This window comes from Diplotaxodon limnothrissa, linkage group LG5 (genome assembly GCF_057381915.1).
Source record: "Diplotaxodon limnothrissa isolate DT_005_m linkage group LG5, D_limnothrissa_male_GT1.1, whole genome shotgun sequence".
In the NCBI taxonomy this organism is placed as follows: Eukaryota; Metazoa; Chordata; class Actinopteri; order Cichliformes; family Cichlidae; genus Diplotaxodon; species Diplotaxodon limnothrissa.
The window spans coordinates 2,709,923-2,727,275 of NC_140600.1; the positions used below are offsets into that span (position 1 = coordinate 2,709,923).

The 17,353-nt window shown below is 38.9% G+C and overlaps 1 protein-coding gene across 1 annotated transcript; it reads left to right on the top strand.

Annotated features, from left to right (window-relative positions):
* Positions 1-4,673: 4,673 nt before the first annotated feature.
* Positions 4,674-16,296, top strand: LOC146631436 (C->U-editing enzyme APOBEC-2-like). The gene is made up of 3 exons (XM_085352952.1): positions 4,674-4,926; positions 10,645-10,869; positions 11,728-16,296. Exons 1-3 carry the CDS (start codon positions 4,895-4,897, stop codon positions 12,032-12,034), a joined length of 564 nt encoding a protein of 187 aa, XP_085209078.1. The 5' UTR covers positions 4,674-4,894; the 3' UTR covers positions 12,035-16,296.
* Positions 16,297-17,353: the final 1,057 nt, after the last annotated feature.

Sequence of the window (17,353 nt, forward strand, 5' to 3'; positions counted from 1 at the left end):
TAATAAAACTGAAGTGCGATCGTTGTCTGCATTTACCAGCAGATCATTTACCACTTTGACTAAAGCTGTTTCTGTGGAGTGATTTGGTCTAATAGAAGACTGAAATGTAGAGATGGGATTTCCGGCTCTTTTTAGAGAACCGGTTCTTTGAGTTCGGCTCACTAAAAAGAGCCGGCTCTTTTGGCTCCAAACCGGCTCTTCGGGGTGTTTTGTTGCTTTAACTAATTTATTATTAACAACAATATAAAATTATGCACAAAAGGAATTACTAATGTTAAAAAAAGTGGTTTTAAATATATATGTTTATATATAAATATATGCGGTGGCCCCTAGAGACAAAGCACGTACAAACTCCAAAACACATTTCTAGCATGAACTGAACTTCCAAAACAGAGCTACCTAGATCACTTAAATTACACAATTGAAAGCATATGTGTATTGTTTGTATATTTATACACAAGCATTCATAAATAGTCAAATAATAATTTTTAAAAAAAAGTTCATTTACCTGTTATTACCACACACCAAATCCGGTCGTTGGTACTTGCTAGCTTGTGTAGCCACTAGGTAACAAAAGTTCAACACTGCCCCTAGCATCCTGGAGCACTTCTGTTGTCTTTTGTACGTGTTTTGGAGTTTGTACGTGCTTCGGAGTTTGTACGTGTTTTTATGTGTTTTGGAGTTTGTACGTGCTTCGCAGTTTGTACGTGTTTTTATGTGTTTTGGAGTTTGTACGTGTTTTGGAGTTTTTACGTGTTTTGGAGTTTTTACTCCTCACCCCCCACCCACCCCTGTGGCTTGTCATGTCTTCACAATGTTGTGCTGTGGACATTTATGTGCTTTTTTGTGCAGAGGAGTTTTTTTGTTTCCTGTTCTCATGCTGTCCTACCATGGAAGCATAGCATGAGTAGGGGTCTCTTTTTTTCCTCTTGTACCTTCCCCATTGTAGTGTACATTTCAATGTTTTTTTTCTCTGATTCTACCAATCTCCCACCTGTATCCCCATGTAATGTTTGTGCTATAAGTGTAAGGTCGGGGGGGTCCCATTTCACTGCAAGGCAACCTGCATGTGACGAATAAAGCTTTGATTGATTGATTGATTGATTGATTGATTGATTTTACGTGTTTTGGAGTTTCTACATTTTGGAGTTTGTACATGCTTCAGGGTTAGTATGTGATTTGAAGTTTGTATGTGCTTTGTCTTTAGGAGCCACCATAAATATACTTTTTTTTATTCACTCCACATAAAATCGAATAAATAAATCATATAATACAAAAATCAACTATTCACATTTCAACTTTAAACTATTTAAATTTTCCGCTTTTTCCTTTTACAAATTTAAAGTTAAACAACACAAACCACAACACAATTAAATATAAATTATAATATGAAAACAAAAAGAACATGTATATTCTGTCATATGGACCTGCATGAATAAACTTTCTGAATCCTTTATCATCTGCAACTGAAAATAGTTGTGGATGATTACTATACTTTTCTAATGTGACGTTGTTGTCCCTGGCTCTCTTTCTCTCTCTCTCTCCCTCCTGCTCTGTTCCTGTGCTACCGCCCCTAAAGCACAAGGCTCGCATGCTGAGTGAAGCGGAAAAAAGTGCGACAGAGCGGGTGAGAGAAAGAGAAAAAAAAAAAAAAAACAGCTCGCGATAAGGAGCCGGCTCGCGTCGTTCACTTCAAAGACCCGGCTCTAAGAGCCATTTTGTTCGCGACCGACCCATCACTACTGAAATGGTTCATACCGATTGTTAGTTGACAAATGCTCAGTGAGCTGCTAAAAAAACAACTTTTTCATAGACCTTAGACAAAAAAGACAGATGTGAGATGGGTCTATAGTTTGCAGCCATGTCAACATCCAGTCTGAGCTTTTTCAAGATTGGTACTACCACAGGTGATTTAAAACATTCAGGGAAGACTCCAGTCGTCAGTGAAGTATTTAAAAGAAACAGAATGTAGAGTCCTAATACTGTCCTTTTAGTGACTGTAAATTTGATTCTTTTTACTGAATCGAGTTTTAATGAGTCACTCACCAAAGTGAATCGGGTTTTTTGACTCATTTGATTCACTGAGTCAGTTGACCAGAGAGTGCAAAAGATGTACATTTTCACTCAAACTTAATTTGTTTCTCTTTTCATGTAAATCCTACTGCTAAGATGAGTGATTCTAAAAGAAAAAAAACTATTTTATAGAGCAAAAAAAGCACAAATACATTTCTAAAATTAAGTAATTTCCTATCAAAATTGCTTAATAAACATTTATTTTGTTTATTTTTATTTTATTAGATTTTTCCTTAAATGCGTCAAATATATATTTTCTCATCTAAATGTCCACTGAGCTGTGAGCCAGGGGGCGGTAATGCGCCTTAACATTGGTTGCCAACCAAGAAGAAGAAGAAGCTGTGAGCCAGGAAGGAGGGGGTGAGTGAGTGAGTGATTCGTTCGCTCTATGGCTGTATCCCAATTCAGGGTCTGCAGCCTTAAAGGCCGCATTTTAAGGCCGATTACGTCACAGCGACTCGATGAAGGCTGTCCCAATTCAAAGGCTGCTCGAAATGTGGCCCTCAAATGTGTCCTTCATTTCCCTGAATTTTAAGGAATTTTAATGATTTTAATGTAGACTTCATGGTCCAACATATCCCAGAATGCATAGCACGGCAGTGGGTGTGGATAATTTTGCCGAAAAAAAACTGCGGATGAGGGCGGAATGATCAAAGCTCATGTAGAAACAAACACATGAACAAAAGATTTTCTCCTTCATTTCTGTCAAACAAAGCTGTATGACACGTTTCCAGCTGTTAGTATCATGGTTGCTAGGCAACCTGGGCAACACGACGGAGGCTAGATGGTCCCATTTCACAAGCCTCGCACTTCCGGCCTTAGCGGTCTTTGAGTACTCGGCCCTTGAGGATCGTTGAGGCCGCGTACTTTAAGGCTGCAGACCCTGAATTGGGACACAGCCAAGGATTCAGCACAGGAGGGAGGGGGTGAGTGAGTCCTGAGTGATTCGCTTACCCTACGATTCAGCACAAGAGGGAGGGGGTGAGTAGCTCAAATGTGCTGTTAGCAGAGCGATGCTACTGTGAACCGAGGAGCTATTGTCTTGATGAGCTTCTCCTCAGGGTTTTTTCTTCCAGTTCAGAGCAGAAATTTTTTTGTTAAGATACTGGATGTTGTGTTTTTCTCCACAATTTTAATTATAAGTTAGATACATTGCTGCTAACAGCAACAGGGATGAGTCTGTGAGTCAGTTGGGCTTGTGAATCATGATTCATGAGTCAGTAAAGTGATTCTCGAGTATTGAACGATTCATTCATGATTCGCGCATCACTAGTTCCTTAACACTTAGAGCCCCCGAGAGCAGCCATTTGGCCCAGGTTGGTAGAGGATCCAAAGAACAGGTTGTAGAACGAGCTGCATTTACAATCTTAGTTAATACAGACAGGGAAGTAACCTTGAAGTCAGAGAACAGTTTATCCAGGCTCCAGAAATCTAGAGGCCCTCCAGAGCACAAGATCCCAAGGAGGACCACTGAAGGGGTTGTCACCCCACCCTCCTAGAAAAGAGCTGAGGAGAGCCCCAGACGGGGCAGTCACCTTGCAGGCACTGTGCACAGAAAGCTGTGACGATGTGCCCACAGGCTCCGCCAGCAGCCAGCTACGCCAGAGCAGACACACCCCCCCGGGCCCAGAGACCCGAGGGTCCCCCCACCACCCGGAAGCGGCCCGACTAAGCCATGGGCTGGTTCTTATAGAGCGCTATTCTGATCTCAGTACTCAAAGCAATTGATGACAAACATTTGACTTTTTTGTCAAAAGAGCAGCTGAATAAAAAAAAATAAATGAATGTGAATGAATTCATTTGTGTGATTCTTTTTAAACAAATAACTTCAAAAAGTATGCTAAATGCTTCTACAATATAGGTGAAACTAAAATGAATGTGTTATAAGAAATACTCACATATATATTAGTTTAGCACTTTCTAAAGAGAATACCAAATGTGGTCTTTTCATACAGAGGTGGGCCCTGTTCTGACACCCTTTTTAATTCTATTCACACCCAGTCATGTGCTTCTAAGATACTAACACTGTAACTGAACAGTTTTCTGCTTTCTGAATATTTAGCCTCTTTCACCAGACATTCTCTTTTATCCAGAATGTCTCTCTGTGCCTCTTACAGTTACACTACATCACTGACAACAAATTTAGCAATGCTTCCCCCACTCTCAAGGTCTTTAAATAGCTGCAGCTCACAGACCGGGCAGCTGCTTCTGTGCGTCTTACTCTGGTTTGACCCAATTAAGCCTTTAAAGGCTAATCCCATTCCTGCTATTTTTAGATTAAAGTGCTGATAAAGTTTTTTTGTTTTTAAATATCTTTGCATTTCTGTTCCAAGAATAAATGTGGGTTGTCACCTATCCTATCTCTCAGAGATTTTTAGTTATTTGCTGTAATCTCTGTGAAATTGTTCCCCTTAGATTTCCTCACCTTGACACCAAACAAACAAATAAACAAAACTTAATATTAGCCAGATTTATCCTGTGAACTACTGTCTCACCTATATGGGCTGCTCCTTTTGACTCTCTCCTTCTCTCATTGGCTGCATTCCTTTCTTCTTTTTCTCAGCCCTGCCCCCATCTATCATTCTTCTCCTTCTTGCTCACTAGTCCTTACCTCCCTTGACAGTATATTTCTTTGGCCATGGATGAAAAATGTCAAACACTCGTGAAAAGAAGACAAAAAGAAGAAAATTAAGTTGCTGAAATCGCAAAGGATGCAAAAGAAAAAAAGAACAAAGAACAGGAAACTGTGGATAATAGAGAAGTTGCATCAGCTGAAGCAGCAACCACCAGTTGCCATACTGGAGATTTTCAGTTGGAGCCAATGGAACTACCTCCTTTTGAAATAATTACAGGGTAGGTTACCCCTTTGACAAATTTATTTTAAAATAAATGCATCTTACACAGTTTTTCTGTCTGTTTTTTCTGCGACTCTTTCTTAGATGTCTGTTACTGTAACATGTTCATTTTGCTGTGGTCTGCGTGGTGTTAGCTCTACTAGCCACTGAGCATGTTATGCGTTCTGTCCATCTCCCATATACTCTTCCAGTATTGCTCCATCTCCAACCTTGGTGGGGGTTTTTTCATATAGTTCTCCGGCCACTGACAGGATATTTTGTAGGTATTCCTTTCGTCATCGCAGTTTTCTGCAGTTCTGATAGTTGGCTAACTTCTCTCTGTGTTGCCTTGATCTAATCTGATTTTCCATGGATGATGATATCTCCCACCGATCTGGGACAATACTTGTCATGCATGGTTTTGTCCTACAGGCAGAAAATGCCCATGTGTTAAATTCAGCTTTGGGAAAAAACAATGACTTTAGAACATGTAAAACATCCATGTAAAACACCGATGACCTAACAACTCCCCAAAAATTAAGCCAAAATGTCTTTATCGCCCCCTGTTGTCTAGCTTCATAAACCCCGCCTCCTCCATATTAGTGGGAACAGCTTGTTCCTGATGGTCTTCTTCACCCATCTTTGTTCAGGGTGAATGTATCTGTAGATAATAATATGGACTCTGGATCCTGTTAACAAATAAAAAGATCTAATTACACTTATATGAAACCTGCTGCTATGTTTTTACATTGAACATTTTATTTAAAGTTCCCATGTTACCAGGCTGTAGAGTGACCTGTGAGTGCAAAATGGGTCTGATCCTCAGTCTTAGTTAAAATCCTAAAGGACAACATTTAATTTTCAGATATTTCTGACATTAACACTTCCTCTGGGCCTCTGTGCAGTGGGCAGCTGATGTCATCTCAGTCTAAAATAGGAGTGCCGAATCATTCGACTATATAGACTACAAGAGTAACACAGGTGTGAAGCATTGCTAACTAGCTAGCACAAGCCTCTAACACTGTGTGCATGCTAAACGGTTAATCTAGCAAAGTTCTTAATGATAGGAGCAACAAACTGATCAACTATAAGCTGTTAAGGCATATGTCTTTTTAATTATAGCAACGTGGTTGTATTTATCTTAATTTAGCAAGCTGTCAGTCACAGTAAACTAGAGATGGACCGATCCGATATACACTATCGGTATCGGTCTTAATCTGACCTAAATTACTTGTCGGATATCGGGGAGAAAAGTAATCCGATCCATTAAATAACACAAAAGCATCTCACAAAACTTGCAACAATGCATAGGCCAGGCCAACCTTAGCACGTTGGAGCAGTATGCGTCACGTGACAGAGCAGCTGTTGTGTATGAGACCTGTCGGGCAGTCTGGAGTTCACACTGTAAGCATCTGGAGCCTTGCTACACGCTGCCAAACCAAGTGTTGTGCTAAGGTAGGTATCCCCGACAAGATAAGTTACCCCTGTGTCACGAGCATTTGCTGGGCACAGAGATCCAGTTTACTCCGCCTCCATTACACACAATTAGACATGGAAGTAGTGATGTTTTAGTTTTTTGAAAAAGTGAAAAGTGAGTGTGGTTACATTACCATTCAGTTTGAGGGTTACAGCAGAAAATTATATATTTATTGTTCTCACGTGGTATTGTAGGGGGATTATTCTAACAAATGAAGGACATTTTGCCTGATAATTAGTTTTTATCCTCCTGTAACTAAAACCTCCAAAGTTTCAGGAGTAGGTAGTCATTATAAGAAGTGTTTGTGAACTAAAAATCAAGAATGTGGGATACTGTTTGTCCGTGATTTGGAGCGCCCAGCATGTGCTCCCAACGCAAGAGAAATGGTTTCTATTGGGGATACCTACCTTGGAACGACACATGGCTAAACGGTTTCAGAATCAGAATACTTTATTGATCCCTGGGGGAAATTATTTGGTTTGGTGGTTCGGAAAAAAAAAACTATGAAAAACACTTTTGTCATACATTTGTTAAGTGTTGTATAGAAATTACATGAAATTCTTTCTCAGGTTAAACGTGATAGAAGCAGCTTACACTGACATCCATCCTGATAACAGATGAGTATCGTGAAGCTGTGTTTGCATTTATTTGCACTGCTTTCCACTCTGGAAATCTATTTATGTTCAGCTTAAAGTATAGAAGGGTCAATTTTTTAAGTTGTTGAATACTAACTTTATTTTGTCCTAGTATTGCACTTCTTTTTTTCAGAACCAAAAAGTTTTTGAAATCTGCATAAAATTGTATTTTATGTTACTTTCTGAATATTTCTTTAAATACTTAGATTTAAAGTTCTGCTAAAAGTTTAAACAGAAAGATCAGTATTGCTGAACTGCGAAATATTTTGGGTCTAGTGTATTATTTGGATATGGGTATAACCTAGAATAGCTTTAGTGTTTTGTTTTTTCAAACTTGAGTATGACCCTATACAAAATGGAGTAAAACATTAAAAAAACAGTTTCATTGATTATAAAAGACTGTATCAGATTCATATCGGTATTGGCAAAAATCCAAAATTATGAAATCAGTATCAGACATAAAAAAGTGGTATGGTGCCATTTTTAAAGTAGAGCTGAGGTTTGTGGTTGGGGTTTGACGCAGTGACTCTACCTGAAGTCACTGCTGTGCAGAATCTGGCTCCAAATGTGCAACATGGCAGCCTGCACAAACAGGAAATTTTGGTTTCATTTCTGTGCAGTTGTTGGAAGTGGAACCATGTCATTCATCTTTTATACAGTCACTGGTCAAAAAGCAACCTGTTTTCACAAAGAAGTTTGGGATTTTTTGATATAAGGAAAAAAAAGACACTAAAAAAACAACAGACAACATCTTGATGCATTCTCAATCATCCAGGGAAGCAAATCTCCAAAAGTTGATTCTGTTCATCTGGACATAGCGTTTTGTGGGAGAAACGTTTCGTCATTAGTGTTTCATCCTTTCCTTCTTTCAATAACAAAGAAATATTAGCTTCATATAGCGTACGGGGAAATGCTTGAGTATGGAAAGAATGCTTAAACATTCTCAATAAAAGCGGGACCACCTTTTCAGAGTATTTTTTATACAATTCAATGCCAAACCCATCTGGGCCTGGGGACTTTCCATTGGGGAATGACTTAATAGCTTTTGAAACTTCTTCAATAGTAATTTCTGAGTTTAAAGCCTCTAGTGCAGCGTCATTCATTTTCGGGAGATCCAGCTTCCTTAACCAATCAGAAATATTGCCCCAAGATTTCGACATATAGAGCTCTTCATAATATTCTCTAAATCACTCATTAATAGCTTTAGGGCTGATTAAAATTTCGCCTGATCTTGATTTAAGGCCTCTCAGCTGCAGAGAAAGAAGCTTATGGGGTTTATCTCCAAACTCAAAATGCTTCTGTCTGATCCTAAATAGCTGATTTGTTACTTGACTAGATAAAATTGTGTTATACTCAAACTTCCTTTTAATGATGTCTTGAAACAAAGAGGGACAAGACGAGGCCTTGTGGTCCTGTTCTAACTGTGTTAATTCAATTTCTATTTCTAACAGGCGTTTCCGGCATTCTTTTTTTCCTCGAAGTTTCAAAAGAAATCTCCTTGCATTACCACTTTAAGTGTTTCCCATAAAATCGAATCAGAAACGTCTTGTTTCCAAGAATTCTGATATTTTAGCTGTCATAAATTGGCAAAAGAATGTCTCAGACAGGAGTGACGGGTGAAAACGCCAGTTACCCTGTTGTTTCGTTCCACAGAAGTGGTTTGAGAGTGATCCGAGATCAAGATGTTGTGATAAGTTGAGCATACAACTTTAGACATCAATTTAGAATCAAGCAAAAAATAATCTATTCTGGAGTACGATTTGTGCACTTGTGAAAAATAAGAGTAATCTCTACCAGTAGGGTTACACAGTCTCCAAACATCAACTAGGTTAGTAGAACTCAACATATTATTCAGAACAGTCAAAGCGTTAATCAACTGGGAGGTTTGAGTAGAATCTATCCAAGTGTTTATCAAGTACACAATTAAAATCGCCTCCTAAAATTACATGAGTATCAGCGAGACTAGGTAACAAATTAAATATTTGTTAAAAGAAAGCTGGGCTATCAAAATTAGGACCATATAAATTCAATAAAGTAACATGGGTTGCATGAATATGGCCCGTCACCAGAACAAATCGACCATTCGGATCACTAACTAACTAACCGTGGACTCATGTCTAAATGGGACTGTTCTACGGATCAATATAGCCACTCCTCGGGCTTTACTGGAGAATGTCGACTGAAAAATATGATTAGTCCAGGAGCACCTGAGCAACCTCTCTTTAGTCTGTTTCATATGAGATTCCTGAAGATACACAACATCAGCAGCTAGCGATTTCAAGCGAGAAAAAAACCTTAGCTCATTTGTGCACATGCCCCATTCCTCGCACATTCCAGCTCACAAATCTAATGCCACCACTTAGCGATGATGAATTAGGATTCACTCCAGAAATAATAAATAGCAGTGTACACATGAATTGCCCTTGTATAACATTAATAAGTACAACATACCGACAACACAAAAAACATAACCCTCTTCCCCCCATCCCACTTTCCCAGACAAAGAAAAAACCCTGCATACTCACAGAGGGTCCACATGACCATTACGAACTAAACGGTCCAAGGTGACGAGCTTTCCAACCTCCCCCCACAAAAAAATAAAAAAAAAATAAAAAATACCCTCAATGCCAACATAGTTGAGAGAAAAATGAAATAGTCACATACATCCCGATGCAATGAGTTTCAAATGAGATATCAGAGATGCCTTCCTGTATAGTTCCCAAAAAATCCTCAGCCTCACGGGGCGTGGTGAACGCTTTGACCATGGAGCCATGCGTTACCCGTAAACGCGCTGGATAGTAGAAACTACACGGAGCTTCAGCATCCATTAGGCGTTTACGCACGTCCTGGAAGACCTGTCGCTGTTTCACCACCTTCGTCGGGAAGTCAGGGAGGATGTGAATCGCCTTGCCATTAAAGTTCAAGGGAAACTGCTCCCGAGCAAGCTGTAGTGTCTTCTCTCTCACTTGAACGCGATGAATCCGCGCTATAGTTACCCGGGGATGATGATCGCCTCATTATCCACTTGCAATTTTAAACATGTTTTCTCAACAAGGGAAAGACGATGGTGGTGATCAGAGCTAGCGTTTTCAACCTCCTGTAGCCGACCGCAGATACTCGTCTAAGATGCCTGTGATATAGCAAGAGACACTTCAAGACTGTCAAACCTTTCAGTCATCATGATATTTATTTTCTGAATTTCAGAAAGAACCTTGAAAAAACTTTTATCACCATTGTCCACGTCTTTAGCAGGCTCCGAGGTTAGCTCAGCTTCGTCGACTGGTTCAGGGGGAGCGGTGTTGGTCCTGTTCAGAGGCTTATCCTGCTTTTTAGCTTTTTCAGCTTTTAATTTGGGCATCCTGTTTGAGTTAGGAAACAAGTATTCTTCAGTGAAATCAGGAATTCTGAGGGATAAGGCAATAAAGTCCAAAATGTGAAGAGAGTATGAGGAGCTCCACAGAACCATGTCTACTCCATTCGGGGCTCACTAGCGCCCCCGTTTTTGACTATATATAAGACCATTTTGTTTCTTTCTCTACGAGATTGAAAAATGCATCTTTAACCGTGTATGTATAAAATATTATGTCAGCAAATGTTTTTTTTTCACTTATTCTGTTTTATACAGGGACAGGATAGATCCTTTTATCTATAAGTTCCAGTTCAAGAATGTTGAATACTCTTCAGGACGCAACAAGACCTTACTTTGTTACTTGGTGGATAAAGGAAACACATCAGATGGACTGCTAAGAGGCTACCTGGAGGATGAACATGCTGGGACTCATGCTGAGGAGGCCTTCTTCGCTCAGTGTTTGCCACATTGCAACCCTGCAGTCAAATATACAGTCACCTGGTACAATATTTGTTTAAAGTATCGTGTGGTCTTGAGAACGTGGCAGTTTAGTCGAAACTTATTTCTTGTTTCAGTCAGGTCAGAAGTCTCCATTTTAGACCCACTCACCTCTAGTTTCACCCTTCAAGGCAAAAATCATACATACAATAATGACAGGGGGAATTAAAACTATTAATTACTAATATTAATGAAAATGAACATGGGTTGTTAACAGAACAGCTGGTTGAAGTTATTACATTTATCCAATCAAATAGTTTTCAGTGCACACTGAGCCTGAACCTGCTCAGCTAGGCTGTTTCATTAGACAAGATGGGTAAACACGCAAAAGGTGAAGGCATCTGCAGTATTTGAAACCTCAGCAAAATGGATGTTAAAATTGATCTCACTGAAACACTGCAAAAGAACTCAAAAAGACAACTCTATCAGGCCACCTTCTATTTGGTTTGGCTCCATAGAATACTGGTTTACATGTTTGATTAACAAGCAGCAGATCCCTCATTTGAGCTTGAGAGGAGACATAAATACCTTGAAGCTTTGTCACGAAAGGCATTCATTGTATGTAAAAGGCTGCAACATCTAAAAGTTTTTTTTTTCCTGCCTTTTTTAAAGCAAAATTCTGCTCCATACCAGATGGTGGCCTGGGTGGGCAGTTCAGTGTGAGACTCCTGTGTACCTGTGTAAAATGTGGAATATGTCTGAGCCCCACACTGTTCGTCTGGTATATCATTTGTTCTCAGACTATGAGACAATCAAACTAGATACAATAAAAGCATCCAGTGACATAAATTAGATTTTGCTGTATACTGACAAGTAAAAAGAAATGTATTTTAATTTGAATTCTGCCTTGTTTTTTTCCAGGTACGTGTCCTCCAGTCCCTGTTCAACTTGTGCTACAAAGATAGCTGAACTATTGACGGACCGGAAAAATCTTAAGTTGAATATCTTTGCTGCTCGGCTGTTTGAGTGGGAGGAAGGAGAGATCCAGGCTGGGCTGAGGACCCTGCACGCTGCAGGCTGTAAACTGAGGATGATGAAGCCTCTAGATTTCTCTTACACCTGCGATACATTTGTTGAGAATGAGGATCAGCCTCTGAATCTGTGGGAGGACTGCAAAGAAAATTACGAGTATTACCATGAAAGACTGTCTGATATTCTAACACCATAAATTCTCATTTTTAGCATTTTGCCTTTATTAGAGCTATAAAGTTATGCAGTGATACTAAATCTGTTATCTGCTTTGGCATTATTTATCTTTAAATAACTTCTTTACAGTTCAGATCTGGTACAGAGAGATACACAGACAGAAACAGAGATATTTTTCATAACAAAAGCTGAAAATCCTAATTAAAAAATTTATGTATGTGTGGATCTAGCCTTACCCATACGGAAAAGAAATAGTAAAAACTTATATGTGATTACTCATGAAAGTGGCCACTTTCATGAGTAAATCATATAAGGCTTACATGATTTACTCATGAAAGTGGCCACTTTCGCATTACTTTCATACATTGTTTTAGTAAGTATCCAAAACATACAAGTTTCATTATATAATTTTTCAAGGGATCTTATATCTGTTTTCACTCTTGTATGCTTTTCATACAAGTTTCACACAAGACAGATACAAACTTTATAAGATTTATATATATCTTTTCCATATGGGTAGTGTCGGTAGAAAACTGGGATTTATGAGATGGCCACAGTTACTAATGTTGCTTTAAGCAGATTATTGTTATTTGTTTGTTGTTGTTATCTGAAATTTTTTACATTTCAAATAACAAAGTTTCACTGCTCTGTCACCAGTTTACAGTAAGAAATAAAAAATATAAGGAAAGCAAATTCAAGCTGCTGGCTCTTTAACTTTTAGTAAAATTCATCCAGTTCAGTTGCACTCGCAAGCTCTAAAAACAAAAGATTCAAAAATGTTCTCTTCCTTTTTATGACTAGGATGAACCGTGAGTATGGTGCAAGTAACATGTTAATAAGAAGTCGTGTTTTTGCTGGAAACAATCAAGCAATTGCACACTAAGACCCACAACTAAGGTGCAATTACCCTGTAATCACATGCAATTTCAGGTAAAAAGTTAGGCTTTTGCAGGAATCAATGAAACCAATGCGCCTTAGTCTAAGGTTTTGGTCTCATCTGACCAGAGCAGCTTCTTCCACATGTTTGCTGTGTCCCCCACATGGCTCGTGGCAAACTGCAAACGGGACTTCTTATGGTTTCCTGTTAACAATGGCTTTCTTCTTGCCACTCTTCCATAAAGGCCAACTTTGTGCAGTGCACGACTAATAGTTGTCCTGTGGACAGATTCCCCCACCTGAGCTGTAGATCTCTGCAGCTCGTCCAGAGTCACCATGGGCCTCTTGGCTGCATTTCTGATCAGCGCTCTCCTTGTTCGGCCTGTGAGTTTAGGTGGACGGCCTTGCCTTGGTAGGTTTACAGTTGTGCCATACTCCTTCCATTTCTGGATGATTGCTTGAACAGCGCTCCGTGGGATGTTCAAGGCTTGGGAAATCTTTTTGTAGCCTAAGCTTGCTTTAAATTTAAATAACTTTATCCCTGACCTGTCTGGTGTGTTCTTTGGACTTCATGGTGTCGTTGCTGCCAATATTCTCTTAGACAACCTCTGAGGCCGTCACAGAGCAGCTGTATCTGTACTGACATTAGATTACACACAGGTGCACTCTATTTAGTCATTAGAACTCATCAGGCAACGTCTATGTGCAACTGACTGCACTCAGACCAAAGGGGGCTGAATAATTACGCACACCCCACTTTGCAGTTATTTATTTGTAAAAAATGTTTGGAATCATGTCTGATTTTCGTTCCACTTCTCACGTGTGCACCACGTGTGCGCTTCACACTACATTCAGTCATCCACCCATTCACACACACATTCACACACTGGTGATGGCAGCTACATTGTAGCCACAGCTGCCCTGGGGCGCACTGATAGAGGTAATTATAGTTCAGTTATGTTCAGTTAGCCCTGCGACAGACTGGCGACCTGTCCAGGGTGTACCCCGCCTTTCGCCCTATGACAGCTGGGATAGGCTCCAGCGCCCCCCGCGACCCTGAAAAGGATAAGCGGAAGCGAATGGATGGATGGATGGATATGTTCAGTTACCAAAGTAATAAACGGTTAATATTCACATAATATCATGGTAGCAACAGTGGTTACAGTTGAGTAATATTACACTGAAATGTATGTAATTGGATAATAGGAGCCCAAAAACCAGGGACTATAGTCTGACAAACAGTTATTTCATAAATGTAAACTATAGTAGATAGGACAATGATTATGGGCAAACAGGTTTTCCAGCAGTTTGAGCTAAAAGTTTGAAATCATATTCAAAATGACAAAATGTAATCTTTAATTTTCGTTTCAACACATTAATCGCAATTACGTTGGCTATTGCATACACCTCAAAATCTGCTGGTTCTCAATGAAATACGTTAATTTTGTGCATCATCATATAGATAGATGTAATTCAAACATCTTTTATTCAGTTTGAGCTAAGAATTTCAAATTATACTCAAAATGACAAAATGAACATGTTTAAACAAGAACAGTGTCATTTCACTACATTAACTGCTATTATAAATTCTCAGGGAGTACAGCGGTCTCTCACAATAACGCGGTCCACCTTTCACAGCCTCGCTGTTTCGTGGATTTTTTTGTGCAATTTTGCATGTTTTCTTTCTTTCTTTTTTTTTCATTTACAGCACATTTTGTTCTGCTTCCTGATTGGCTGTAGACCATTGTCAATCAGTCTCATGCCGTGTCTCCTGTACACTACAGAATGTGTTCAGCTTGTAAGATTTACATAGATCTTCGATTGCTAGCAGTGTGATTCTGAAGTGCTGTACTGTACGTTTATATGTTTTCTCCCCAACAAACAACAATGTTGATGAAACTTTTGCACTGTCAAAGGGACCTGCAGGTGCCTTTGGTTTCATTCTATAATACTGGACTTGTGTTTTTACACTCAAAAAAAATGAAATTGGGTGGTTGTTACATGTACAAGATTCAAACTTGTAATTTGAACTAAATAATTTCATGTTTCTATGGTGAACATAATTAAATCATGTAGCATCTGCATGAAATTCAGCAACTTAATTTGTTCTTGTTGAGGTGACATGATACAATCTTGTTGTAAGAGTGGTTAGTTGCCTGGACTCACAAAATTTACAAGATCACATTAGACGTCAAACTGCAGGAAAATGGCTGGAATTTTAAGAGGCAGACAACTACACCACACCACGTGTATGCTATCGCTATTTATTGTGGTTTAACCTCTCAAGGACAAAAATGTACAGAAAATTCTGCATCAAGCCTTGTAATCATAGGTTTCCTAGTTTTGATAAGCCTGGATTTGGTTTGGTGGTGTGATGGTTAGTGCTGTTGCCTCTTAGCAAGAAGGGCATGGGTTCAAATCCACAATCTGGTTGGTTTGCAGTGGGTTATTAGAGTGAGCTTAATTGGTCATTCTAAATTATCCATGAATGTAAGTGCAGATGATTGTTTATCTCTATGAAATCATCAACTCCAATATTGGTTCATTAAGCAAGACTAGCAGTAATTGCCTTGATTAACAAAGTAGTTGTTCAAACAACAAGATTGTGTTTTCCTGAAGTGTTTAACTTGTGTAAAATGAATTAAAACAGATTTCGCTTTACATACTTCAATAAATCACTTCAAGTCAATGCAAGTATACTATGTTGATCCAATGTAATCTGATTACATTAAACCACCAAATGTCAAATGCATTGGTTTGCCATGGTCAAAAATGGGTTATTGTACTTGGTTAAATCACGTGGAAAAAGGTGCCATGATTAAATTCAACATCATTCAACAACAGATTTTTTCGAGTGTACGAAGGTTTGAACTTTGAGAGTTTAAACAAGAGAGAAAAGTGTGAAAATGTTCATGCCTGTCTGAGAAAAGTGTATAAAGTGTAGTGAGGGTTTTACAGCCTTAAAACATCTATAATAATTGTAAAAATACAGCTGGCTACTTTGTGGATTTCACTTATTGCGGGTTATTTTTAGAACGTAACTACCGCGATAAACGAGGGACCACTGTACACGTCAGAATCACTTGTTCTCAGTGAAATATGGTCTTTTAATGCATCATCAAAAAAAAAAAAGTAAGTAAGAGGCTAACAAACTGTTTTCTGAAGCGCTGGTGCCTCTATTAGAAAAACAACACAGTGCTTGAGAAGCACTATGCTGAGGCTTGGTTCATCTAACCCGAGTCACGTCACTGCTTTCAGTACCTGATTCAATGGTTTAATGAAGTAAATCATTGGTGGGATCTTTGGTACGTTTTGTGATGATTCTGTGCGAGAGATAGTGAACCAGTGTGCGAGATGTCATGGAGCCAGCGAGGAAGAGAGGACTTTCTGCCTATTCCTAAATAAAAAACAAACAAATAGAATAACTTTATATGTTTTGTGTTTTTATTTTACCAGTTCATTACAAATCCTGCTCACAGGTCACAAACATACATAAGAAATACACTACACATAAAAGTTATAATAGATTATATCAAATGTACCTGTCCACTGGATAATTACATAACCACATGGAGGCAGGACATCACAGCACACTCCCAACCTATTGTAACAGTCTCTTGTAAATTATTATACATAATGTCACAATCAAAGAGAGACCATACCATGGTACATGTTTTAAACAAGGAAGGTTCATTCATCAAAATTATTTCATAGTGAAACAGACATAACATAAACAGTATCCCGATATCAGACAGAACTGTCACGTGATATTATACAGAAGTTGTCAACTCAGCTCTCTTGAGTGGGCAATTGTAACAAAATCGTTGATTGCAAGCTGTAGATTCAAGCAGCTCTTCATATTTTTGTCCAGCAGATGGCACCAAAGAGGACTGTGTAAAAGCTTTGAGTAATGAACCCTTTTTCAATGCTTCAGAAAGCATTATTTGGCCACCACTAGTAGTACGTGATCATCTACACATTTTTTCTTTTCACGACATTGTTTTTTTTAGCAGAGCCAAGAAGGCTTCATCTGTTTAAAAATTGTCCTTCAATATAGTTTGTCAACAGAGATTATTGCATTCCGGGTTTTTTTTAATAACTTGCTTTCTTATGAGGACCAGGTGTTCGTTGTGCAACAGTTTAACAAACTGGCATCAGCACTGATAGCTTTTGATCTCAAGAAATAATGTGTCGCTAACCTGAGATGAAGAGGTTGATTTTGTCTGGGTTGGCAAATTGGTGAATGAGTCCAGTCATTGAGGGTGTTTTGATGAGGATGCAGCTCCATTTTTTGTCTTTTTCTTCTCCATTGTAATATTTGCTAATGGGATGAATAAATATAGTATTTCAGCTCATCCAGGTTGAAATCAGGAGTTAATGTAAAAAAGTGTGAAGAGAATGTGTTTATTCTGCTGGATTGTTTCAGAAGTGGTCCTTCTCAATGTCATGCCCTTCTAACAAGATG

Coding starts and splice junctions, on each gene's coding strand:
- LOC146631436 (XM_085352952.1), top strand. CDS start 4,895: ATGGAACTACCTCCTTTTGAAATAATTACAGG. Junction 4,927..10,644: donor CCTTTTGAAATAATTACAGG/GTAGGTTACCCC, acceptor TGTTTTATACAG/GGACAGGATAGATCCTTTTA. Junction 10,870..11,727: donor GTCAAATATACAGTCACCTG/GTACAATATTTG, acceptor GTTTTTTTCCAG/GTACGTGTCCTCCAGTCCCT.